General features: G+C 34.9%; 2 protein-coding genes across 6 annotated transcripts in view; one reads left to right on the forward strand and one right to left on the reverse strand.

Annotated features, from left to right (window-relative positions):
- Window positions 1-11059, forward strand: part of LOC107608870 (E3 ubiquitin-protein ligase SHPRH) — a 14429-nt gene extending 3370 nt beyond the window's left edge. For 4 of the 5 annotated variants that reach the window (XM_016310631.2, XM_016310630.2, XM_021107598.1 and 1 more), the window contains 15 exons: window positions 78-278; window positions 1378-1633; window positions 2404-2644; window positions 2737-2906; window positions 2991-3554; window positions 4223-4392; window positions 5067-5283; window positions 5362-5562; window positions 6390-6506; window positions 6739-6981; window positions 7112-7316; window positions 7846-8057; window positions 8705-8856; window positions 9643-9889; window positions 10389-11059. In XM_016310631.2, coding sequence (XP_016166117.1) covers window positions 78-278; window positions 1378-1633; window positions 2404-2644; window positions 2737-2906; window positions 2991-3554; window positions 4223-4392; window positions 5067-5283; window positions 5362-5562; window positions 6390-6506; window positions 6739-6981; window positions 7112-7316; window positions 7846-8057; window positions 8705-8856; window positions 9643-9889; window positions 10389-10643 — 3451 coding nt within the window. In that variant the 3' untranslated portion in view covers window positions 10644-11059. Of the gene's footprint in view, window positions 1-77; window positions 279-1377; window positions 1634-2403; window positions 2645-2736; window positions 2907-2990; window positions 3555-4222; window positions 4393-5066; window positions 5284-5361; window positions 5563-6389; window positions 6507-6738; window positions 6982-7111; window positions 7317-7688; window positions 7748-7845; window positions 8058-8704; window positions 8857-9642; window positions 9890-10388 lie in introns of those variants that run through there. The other variant, XM_016310632.2, reaches the window with a different exon arrangement.
- Window positions 11596-12118, reverse strand: part of LOC107608254 — a 3144-nt gene continuing 2621 nt past the window's right edge. Inside the window, exon 2 of the mRNA XM_016310100.2 lies at window positions 11596-11904. Coding sequence (XP_016165586.1) covers window positions 11842-11904 — 63 coding nt within the window. The 3' untranslated portion in view covers window positions 11596-11841. The remainder of the gene's footprint in view (window positions 11905-12118) is intronic.

The raw sequence follows: 12118 nt of genomic DNA on the forward strand, positions 1-12118 counted from the left end.
CTCTCTCTATATATATATATATATATATATAAAACTGTTTTTATCATTGTCAAATTGATGATAAGCTATCATTGTAGCCATACGCGCTCGGGATCCTTGAAAACTTGTATTTATGAAGGCGTGCGGGAGACTTCTTTATCCAACACATCTATAATGGATATCAGTGAACTCGCCACTGCTGACATTGTGTTAACTACCTATGATGTGCTTAAAGAGGATTTATCCCATGATTCTGATAGACATGAAGGTGATCGACACTTTTTGAGATTTCAAAAGAGGTTGGTTCCATAGAATGTCATATTTCCGTTGTTATTATCATGTTCATAGGCAGGATATTTTACCCATCCATATGAGAATGATGCGAGTTTATACTGAATGTCACCATGCTTTTTCTGCAACATATTCTGATTCTGTCTCGCTGAATAGTTAAGGTACTATATGGTGTGAGAAAATGTTTTCTGTTTCAGGATTAATTACAAGGATGCTTCCTTATTTTGTCCTAACTCCTGTTGATTTTGTAAAGAAAACATTGAAAACTACTAACGTTTCATAAAATCCTCAAATAGGAAACAAAATAAAATCAAGGTGGAATTTTATAATTAATTTTGAAAACAACAAATTGAATAACAAATGTTTTTTTTTTCAGAAATCAGACTCTCTTATGCTAAAAGAAAAGCCTGTCCAACATGAACTCTCTCTTTCATAAGCATAAGCTGTCAAGGGAAGACACATGAACGACATCATATCTAATATGTCCCCTTGCACATAAGCCCATTGGGCATGAACATGAAGTTTATAGAATGCAAAGAACATACTGAAATTTAACTCTAAGCTGTTCGGTCATAGAGGCTGTGGTTTTTTGTTGAATTCCACATCAAGTCATACAGCCAAAATAACATTTATAACACATGACATGAGCAAGCATATCCTTTCTGCTAACTTTTGGCTGGAGTTCAGCAAAGAATCTAGAGATGATAATATGATATCACATCTTGTATTAGGCTTTATGCTGGGCCACTTGCAGATGTTCAATCTTGCAAAGTTCACACTCTAAATCTACATGTCTACTATTAGACATATAGAGTGTTGAGTCCCACATAAGCTAATAGTGCAATCTAGATAGCTTCTATGAGCACTTATGGTACTCTCTCCCTCTAAGCTAGCTTTTGGAAAGGAGTTGGACACTTAAGACCAAAAATCTTAATAGATACCATGTCATGAACCAGTGCTCCTCCAAAGCTTAAGTCTTTAGGGAGAGGATGCATGGTCTAGCAATAACAGTTTCCTCATGATTAATCAAATTATTTGTCGGAGAAACTTTAGATTTCATATCTCCTTTATGATCCCAAGTGTTTTAGTAATATTTTTCCCTTGTAGGTACCCAGTTGTCCCAACTCTTCTCACCAGGATATATTGGTGGAGGGTTTGTTTGGACGAGGCTCAAATGGTGGAAAGTAATACTGCTGCTGCCACTGAAATGGCTCTAAGACTCCATTCTAAGCATCATTGGTGCATAACAGGAACCCCAATTCAGCGCAAGCTTGATGATTTATATGGGCTGCTAAGGTTTCTTAAAGCTAGCCCTTTCAATACATACAAGTGGTGGACTGAAGTTATTCAAGATCCTTATGAGGTATTTCTTTGATACTTTAATGTTTGACTTGGTTGTTGTTAATCAAACTTTGTTGCTGCTTTGTTTCTCTTTTATGAGAAAAAAAGGAATATCGTGAGATAAGTTTTAGGGTTGGTCTAGTAAAGTTTTTACTTTTCGAAAGTACCTTTATTGGCTTTTGAAAGATGGTTTTCTATGAGTTGTAGCACCAATGTTACGTAAATCAAACTAAAAATGACTCTCAATAAATACAAGTAACAATAATTGTATTTGGCAAAATAACTTTTAAAATTTAGAAGGACCATAATAGACATAAATAATTAAATACAAGGATAAATTTGGATATTCATTAATATATGAGGTTATATTAGATTTTTTATTTTTGATAAGCACAAGCTAACTTTGTAAAGCACCTCTTTAGGTGCTTTCAAAAGCACCCCTAACTTCTAAAAGTTGCAAGCACCAGCATATGATTTTTTTGATGCACCAAGCACAAGCACCTTTCCAAAAACTTTATCAAATCAAATCTTAGTTATATTAACTTTTGGCCACCAATAGTCAAAGACAACATAAGGAGTCTGAATATCTATTTTCTAATTACATTCTTTTACGACATTCTATAAGCCTTGTGCATTCAGAGGCACTTAGTAGCTTCTCTTTAGCATGATGTCAGTTTAGTTTTCTCTAATATGTTGTGCCCATGTTCTCAATCAATTATTCTTTTATGAGAATCATATAGTTTGCACCATGCATATTTCCTGTATTTTATATGTTTTTATATTCTTCTGCAGAAGGGAGATATGGGAGCTATGGAATTTACACACAGAGTTTTCAAACAAATCATGTGGCGTTCTTCTAAAGAACATGTTGCAGATGAATTGGACCTTCCGTCTCAGGAGGAGTGTCTCTCTTGGCTTACACTCTCACCAGTAGAAGAGCACTTTTATCAGAGGCAACATGAAACCTGTGTCATAGATGCCCATGAAGTTATTGAAAGTTTGAGAAATGATATCCTTAATAGAAAAGACCCAGGTTTCTGGCGTTTTAATTTCATTTTATAAGTTGTTTGAAACCAATGTTTATCTGGAATAATTTTTGACATGAATATTTCATGTGGATTCCAGGTTCTGCATCTTTAAATAGTTTGTCAGATTCTTTAATCACTCACTCAGAGGCAGGGAAGCTACTGAATGCTCTGCTGAAACTTCGTCAGGCTTGTTGTCACCCCCAAGTTGGGAGTTCTGGTCTGCGTTCCCTCCAGCAGTCACCTATGACCATGGAGGAAATACTAATGGTATGATCATTTAAGAATCTTCAGTGTGAGATTTTACATGCAGCGTACATTGGTCTATTGATTGACATGGATCTTAATCTGTAGGTTCTTATAAGCAAGACTAAGGTAGAAGGTGAGGAAGCTCTTAGAAGGTTAGTTGTTGCTCTGAACGGGCTTGCAGCAATAGCAACAATACAAAACGAATTATCTCAAGCTGCATTGCTGTACCACGAAGCTCTGACGTTGGCTGAAGAGCATTCTGAGGATTTCCGCTTGGATCCTTTGTTGAATATCCATGTTCATCATAATCTTGCCGAAATGCTCCCACAGGCTGCAGACCTTGCCCTGAGAGTGTCCTCTAAAGAAAAGCAGTTCTCTCGAACATCCAGAAAGCATTTTATTGACAAGGTTGATCATTGTCTTTTGAAGAGGCAAAAAGTAAGTGGCTGTGATGACACGAAATTTTCAGCGGCTTCGGTAGAACTATCCAATTCTGCATCCAGCCTTTCAGAAGATGACTTAAATGAGAATCAGGATGTTGATGATGTAGCTGTCTGCACTGTCAAATCTCTGACAGCAGAATGTGAAGATTTGAAGCAGAAATACTTATCCGTGTTCAGTACAAAGCTATGTGCAGCTGAACAGGAGTTTCAAAACTCATACATGCAGGTAAATATCCTTAGTGGATCTAAAGGAAATTTTGTTTTTATTTCTTTATTTGTTTCAAACCTTTGACACTTTATGATGAGTCAGTTTAAAAGCCTGTGAAGATAAGTTGATCTTTCCTGGTGAATGCCAAAGAACTATAAGAGGTCTGGGTGAGTAAGACTAGGATATTAACCCAAACTATTTCTTAATATGTTGTTCCTGGTACACAGTTGACATCATCATTAATCTAAGTCTGAGCAACGAATTTTATGATCATTTAGGTGATCTATTTGAAATTCAACAACCGTTGCTCTTCTCTTAAGATTCAGCGATGATTAATTTCAGGCTACTGAAGGATTTTGTAGGACCACCATACATAACGATTTAAGTCAGTTTAATTGCATTCGAAATGAGCTATTGTTTTCACCAATGTCTTCTTTTTGTTTGCAAAAGTCAAAAGGTAGGAAAAGCATCAATTATACAGGCGAAAAGAAGACGATAAGTCGCGTCTATGTTGTTTCATTTACCATGCTATCTTTAAATAGTTTATTTTATTTTATTAAGTTTTGGAGAGGTGAAAGTAATCAGGAACCTTATATTCTTTCATGACATTTATTTATTTTGATTGTTATTTTTTACTCCTTCACAATCTTGTATTTTCTGTAAATGACATTTGAACTTTTTTGAAGGTTAGTAATGGATTTAGTGACAGCAAAGCAGATCAAAATATGTTTTGGTGGCTAGAAGCACTTCATCATGCTGAACAGAACAAGGATTTCTCAGCCGAGTTGTCTAGAAAGATTGAAGAAGCGATCTCAGCAGCTGCAAATAGTTCAAAGTCATCAAAAATAGCTGCTCGGTTAGTGATGCTTTCAGTTTGCAAGATATATGTCACATAGTGAATGGAGTTTGGTGGTAAACAGTATCCCTAACAAGTTGTGTTTTTATTGAATTTATAGAATTTCAACAAGAAATTGCTGAGTGCTAATACCATTTGAATGACTATCTCTATATATGTTTCATTTGTCTATTTTCAAAATAATATTTTAAAATTCAGCAATTATTAAAGGACCAATTTTGTGGCGAAGTGTGTTGATGCATGTGGGTGAATGTGGGTTTGGACCTAGCAGTGAGAAATTTGAACTCTTTTTTCTTATATTCGGCATTTGAAAAAAAGAAATTGAGAAAGTGATACGGCCTAGTTCTTGAGAAGTCTGAGATGGGTCATGAACATTAAAGAAAACATATTTGCTGTCTTTGCCAACATGTCATTGCATTATGAACGAAAAGTGTTTATGGCAAATAATATATAGAACACCGGGATGATCTCAAGGCTGGATAAAATAGGATGGCTGTGTTGACAACGAACATCTGAATCTCTTTGAATGTGGATATACTTTTGTGAAAATGAAAAAAGATTTGAGAATCCAATGCCAAGTCTGAGAAATTCTGTGAAATTGACTCTTGGGTTTTTTTAAAAAAAAAAACACACATGTGAAAGGTCTAGTTCTTATATTTGTTATTCTAATTCAGTTTTCGGAGCATATCATCTCTGAAGTATCAAATTCAGACAGGCTTGGATCAGTTAGAGACCTCTCGGAAAGGTCTATTAGATCGACTGCTAGAAATTGACCAAACGATGGAACAACCAAATGAAGAAGATATTGACCGTATGGGTAAATGTCAAACTTGCCAACCTAATTGTGATGGTCCCCCATGCATTCTGTGTGAACTAGATGAACTCTTCCAGGTTTGCAGCTGAAATTCTCTCTCAAATTGATTCCTCTTGTACAACTAACTAATCTCAAGGTTTATCTTATCTGTTCAGGATTATGAAGCAAGACTATTTGTTCTTAAGAATGAACGTGGCGGAATAATTTCATCCGCTGAGGAGGCAGTAGATCTTCAGAAGAAGAATTTCGCATTGAATCATTTCCTCTCAAAGCTATCAAAATCTAATCACAGAGCAACAGCATCTCAAATTGATAATGAAGAATCAAAGAAAAGGAATGTTGGACAGAGAGTTGTGGTTAGTGACTGCCTGCTATCAACTTTTGCTTTGGGTCCATAGGCTGATTTAGATTCTTCTATTTGGATTTATTCTTTTGGATAAATGAACAACTTTGTTGAGATAAATATAGAATTTTACAAGAGCGACTAGAGATTATCAATAGAAGCACAAAAACAAGCTAGAGAAGAAACTATCAATTAGCATAGCTTGCCAATCTATCAACATTTGTAAGCAGAAAATTCCTCTAGAAAAAGGCTATGCACTTTACAAGGAACAAAGGCCAAACTCCATCCTATCTCACAAAACTCACCTGTCCAAAAAACCGTCACAGAATACACGAGGTATGCTCAAACCAAATACTCCAAATCTCAAAACCATAGAAACTTGTCAACAGGAACTGATTTAAGGTGAATATGTCAGATATGTGACGGAGCTTTCCATAAAACTTCAACCTTGGAGTACAAAAATATGTTTTCTAATTTTTTTCATGTCCAAGCACTCATTTACTATTGAAATAGAGTGCAAAATTGTTAAGAAAAATGACCCATGCAGAAATGAAAAGGAAAGAGTCCTGCAATGTATTTAAATTAAATCAATTTCATATTCTACTGCTTTTTAAAATTATCTAGTCTTATGAATTTAAGTGTTGTATATAATTTCACCATGGCCTATCTCTATCCCATATTGTCTTAAAAGTCTAGACACCTGGACTCCACATAAAATCAGATATGGATTTGACCATAAAAGATGCTAGCCTCATTTTTCATTTAAGTGATCAGTTGGATTCTTGAAATACATGGCATGTGATTTCTAGTATTTCATATTAGTTATGTTGTGGTATTTAGGTTTCAAGATCAGCATCTGAATTGGAGCTTATTCTCGGTGTTATAAAGAACTATTGCAAGGGTCGATTGGGAAGGGACATTGTCACAGCAGCAACCAAGCATTTACATGTTTTTGAGGTATGGGTTGATGAAATGTTTTCCATTTTATTAGCGTAACCTTTTAGGGAAATTAACCTAAACAACGTTTCTGTTTGGAAGTTATACTTCCCTTCTCTTAGAAAGCAAAAAATCATGTAATAGAAGCATTTGAGGTTAGGTTGATTTTGCTCGAGTCGTTTTCAGCAGCTGATGTTATCTACTGACACCCTGGATTCTCTGAATTCTGATCAGTTGTTCTTGACTTTGACAGGGAATGAGGAAGGAGTTTGGCTATGCGAGATCTTTAGCTCTAGCTCAAGCTCAGTACCTACGGGCCCATGATGAAATAAAGATGGCTGTTTCCCGTTTGCACTTAAGGGCAAATGAGGATGATAAATCTCTTGATGCTTTAGGTGAAGATGAGCTATTTGCAGCTAGCTCAAACTTTTCGCATGATAAGTTTATGTCGTTGAACATGTTGTCACAGATAAAAGGAAAGCTCCGCTACTTAAAGGTAGGGGAACAAGCCTTAGAAACTTGTTTATATCGAGATTCATTTAGTTTTTATATGTATTTTGTCACTATGCGCGCATTGGTATTTGCTTTGCTTTTTTGAATCTAACCTCAGATGAACCGTTTTTCAGGGTTTGGTAGAATCTAAGCAAAAGCTGCCATTGGGAAGTCCAGATAGTTCTTCATTAACTCAAGAGATAACTGCATTGCCAAACTCTACAGAAGAGAGGGGTGCAGTCATATTTAAAGCTGACGAAGAAACATGTCCAATTTGCCAAGAAAAGCTTGGCAGTCAGAAAATGGTATTTCAATGTGGGCATGTTACGTGCTGCAAATGTAAGTAATTATATGACAGCTTAATGTCCCATTCATTTGTTGTTCCATTCTACAATGATGGACCTAGATAATTCATTATTCATTGTTGGTGAACATATAGTTGGTGCTGCATAAAATAGTTGATCTCTTATTACACTTCCCCACCTAAAAGTGAATACTAAATTAGTCCTCTATAATGTTCAACAGCATCCAATTTGTTCTCTGGATTTTGAATATCAAAATAGACATCAATTTAGCTCTTCAATGTATATTTAGACATCTGTTTGGTGCTTAAATTGATAGTTATTCAATATTATAAGTTATAAAAGATAAAATGGTATAAGAAGCTTTTAAGGATTAATTAATGTCTCTTGTATTACTTTTTTTATTCAGTGCTCAGAAACAATGGTTCCCATTGATGTGTTTTTCACCATTTGAAACACCTAGCATAGGTACTCTACTTTCATCCATCTGTGCTCAACAGATGAATTGTTAGGCAACTTTTTACCTTGATAATATATGAAACATTACTGTCATCTGTTTCTTACAGGTTTATTTGCTATGACTGAGAATAGGCTTCAACATAGCAAGATTCACAATTGGGTTATGTGCCCAACATGTCGACAGCATACAGATTTTGGAAGCATTGCTTATGCTGTTGATGCACAGAAGGAATCTTCTAATTCTGTAACACCTAATACACTTGACAACTGTGAAAAAAGTGAAGCATCCATTACTGTCAAAGGCTCATATGGAACTAAGGTGTTTTTCTTTACAGCTTATATTCTTTTGACGTGCTCAGTATAAATAAAGATATCCTATATTTATGCATAAAACCCTGTGGAATCTGCACGTGATGTTCTTAGGTCTGAATTGTCATGGTTTATAATATACTGCATGGCAGTGCAACATTAAAATGGTTATTTTGCAGATTCTTTACATCAATTTGATCCCCCATTTATAAGATAACCATAATCTACTGAGAAATTCATATCTGCATGTACAACGAAGGACTACAAATAGAATTGCATTTCAAACAATAGGATAAAATTGATGCTTAGAATCTTTAGAAGATTAAATTTGTTCTGCAAAATCTCTGGGGGACTGATGTGAACTTAAAAAACTGTCATTTGAGTGCTGTGTGATTGAATATGAACTTCAAAATGTGTTGGCTGCATTTTTCAGTGTGTTATTGTGTAATTTGTACGTTTAGTTGTCCCAGTGATTTCTGAGAAACAACCCTTCACTACGTAAATTAGTAGTGTAGTATGATTCTATAAGAAAACAAATTCATAATGCATTTATTTCAAGAGCAAGTTTTGTATTGTTACTCTATTGATTAACTTGTTAAGGACATTGAATTTCATTTTGTGCAACTGTTTTCTCTTTGTGATTTGGGTGCTTTCAAGATTGAAGCTATCACTAGAAGAATCTTGTGGGTAAAGGCTACAGATCAAAAAGCAAAAGTTCTTGTGTTTTCTAGTTGGAATGACGTACTTGATGTATTGGAGCATGCCTTTGCTGCAAATGACATTACATTCATCCGTATGAAAGGAGGCAGGTAAGAAGATAATGTACCCAATAACTTTATTTATTTGTAAACTGAAGCTGGACTAGGAGAAGAGATTTGGATAAAAATAAAAGGAAATAGGATAGACTGGAAAAAAAAATAGTTTTGATTACATTGGTAGATATAAAGCTGCTTATGGGCCTCTACTTGATAGCTTATATTTTTAGGAGATATGGTTTATAATGCGAGAGCCTCTGTGACGAAATGATTTAAATTTGATGTTTGTTTGCTCTTTTCTTCTGAAATAAAATAAATTTGGTTTCAACACAGCAGCTAAAAGAGTGATGGTCCATGACCCATAAAATAGGATTCCAATGACCTTGAGTAGGTCAGGACAGGAAGTTGCTATATCAAATATGCATAGATGACCATAATGTGAAGGAATACTTGCAATCAAATGAAATTCTTTAGCTGGAAATGCTAGTAAAATATCTTATCTGTTCATAGAGTTAAAAACTTAAGGAAAAAAGTAAAAAAACATTATTAGATATTATATGAGACAGGGTTTCTTCTTTCTTTCTTTTTCTTTTTCTTTTTTCCTTCTTTATTTTTAACTTAAGGTTCTTGCTGTAGTGGTTTGGTTCTGAATGAAATAAATACAGGTTTAGGTAGGTTATTCCAGTTTCCAATGACAGTCTATAATGTCTTTCTCCAACACAATTGTGAGGGTTATTGTATCAACTATGTGTGACTATTGGTGATCCCATGTTTCACAATAGTGTACATCAGGCACTCCATTATGCTCAATTTACTTTGGTTATGAATTTGTGGGTTCAGGAAAGCACAAGTTGCTATCAGTCAATTTCGAGGACACGAGAGTGGCAAGAAAGGTGAGAGGCCAGTGTCAAAATCTATTCAGGTGTTATTGCTTTTAATCCAACATGGAGCCAATGGCCTCAATCTCTTGGAAGCACAGCATGTGGTCCTTGTAGAGCCATTACTCAATCCGGCTGCTGAAGCACAAGCGATCAGTCGTGTACATCGTATCGGCCAAAAGAACAAGACCCTCATTCATCGTTTCATTGTAAGTTACCAGAAGGCATTGATGTATGCTGTTACATTGTTCTGTTTCTCCCCATCTCACGCACCAACAAACTTGTCATTTATTTTTCCATATTCAACAAGTTATCGAACTCAATAGTGCACCTAAACTTTTGGAGTTTAGATGAATTCAACAGAGAAAAGGACAAATAAGTCCCTGGTCTTTTATCAGGAAGACAAATAAATTCCTCACTAAATTTAAATTGCAAATAAGTCATTGACCTTTGTAAATGAGGGACACATAAATCCCTCTCGCAATGGTTTGAATCCGGTAAGGAGGGACCAATATGTCTCCCGTTTACAAAGGTCAAGGACCTATTTATAATTAAATTTGGTGACTTGAGTATTTGATAACCTTGGTTTGCAATGGTCTGAGGATTTCCAAAATGGACTTGTTCCCGGTGAACAAGAATTGTTTCTTGCTTTTGGACGAAGGTTTGTGTTGCATATGAGTTCTTATGCTTGTTCCTGAACGTGTTTAGGTCAAAGACACTGTAGAAGAGAGCATATACAAGCTAAACAGAGGCAGGAGCAATCATTCATTCATTAGTGGGAACACAAAAAATCAAGATCAACCTGTTTTGACTCTGAAGGATGTGGAATCCTTACTATCAAGAGCCCCACTAATAATGCCAGAAGCTGATGAAAATGGCAACACAAATTCAAATCTAAGGCATTTGTCACCATCAATGGCTGCGGCTATTGCTGCCGAGAGAAGAGTCAATGAGCAAACATGATTTTTGCTTCTCTTCACTCAAAATGATGACGTGTTGGTGACTTGGTGTTGCGTTACATTCCAAAGATGCAACTTTACATAGCAGAATAAATTCATGGCAGTGTCAAGTGGCAAGAGGTGTTGCAATTCAATAGACTTCCAACCGTAGATTCCTTCTAACCAATATTTCATTTTCTATATCTGTTAGTTAATTTGTTCTTGTAAATATTAGATATCTATGACTTGCCCTTTCCAATTTAAGTCATTCTCTGTAATTATGTATTAATATTAATATATTAGTCATCGTAATGAGGTCTAATAATTGTCTCCACCCTCCTTCCAGTTTGAGAAGGGCATGATACTCAACCATAAAAGACTGGATATGTATTATTGGATTTTCTCCCCCTAATTATTTATTTGATTTTATTGCTACACTAAGATTCTAGTTTGGCTTTATGCTGCTTGTTTAAGTAAATGAACCAGCCGGGTTGGTTTGCTTTCCAAAATTATGTTTGGAACACAATAGTCTATGCTCCTAATACATTAAAAGATTCCTTGGCTATGTTTCGATTGGTGATTTGTGATGGAATGTGTAATTTAAGGGAGTGCAATAGGGCCTAAAGAAGTGATATCACTCCATCCAGGCATCCATGACGCGGATTAGGGATATTTTAATGGAATTGGATTAAATCCATTCCATGTAAGACATTTTCCAACGCAATTGCACACAAATTAATCGCTCTTAAATTGGGATAATAGAACACACAAAGTTAATGATGATTGATTCATTACTTTACTACTTTATTAACTTCTTTATTTTAAAAGATCTAAATTCTAAAGGATTTTTGTAAAATTATTATGTTAAGTGGTTGAAAAATTGTGATTAACTAAAACGGCTATAAGTCCTAAAAAATTGTAATACCATCCGTAAATTTTTAATGAACAAAAAGGCCGAGGAAAAAAAAAAGTGCAACTTTTTTTTAGACTCAATTCAATCTTGAACGGAATTTGATTTCAGACGACTATAAATCTATTACAATCTTTTTAGAAATTTGTTTTGATTTTAATTTTTCGGGATATCCACGAGTACAATGTAAAATGTTTCTAGAACCATAATCTCACAGAAATAGTGTGGATCTAAGCACAAAGATTACATTATTCAACTGTTTCAATTACCTAAACCATACTCTACCTTCTCTACAGATCGATCGCATATCAACTCATTTCTGCTCAGATTCTTGTTCTGGTTTCTCCAAGAAGGTCCTCCTCAACCAGTCCCATGGCTGCAAATCATTGACGTAATAATAATTACTAAAACATCATTAGACAATATTCACTAATCACCAAGAAAAACATCACTATGGACATGAATATATATACTTGTTCGTTGTTCCTCAACAATATGATCGTATTATTTATAAATTTGGTTAAATTATTTTCAATTTTTATAATTTTATTAAAATTTTAATTAAATCTTTATAATTTAATAAATTTTAA

Source organism: Arachis ipaensis, chromosome B07 (genome assembly GCF_000816755.2).
Source record: "Arachis ipaensis cultivar K30076 chromosome B07, Araip1.1, whole genome shotgun sequence".
Lineage (NCBI taxonomy): Eukaryota > Viridiplantae > Streptophyta > Magnoliopsida > Fabales > Fabaceae > Arachis > Arachis ipaensis.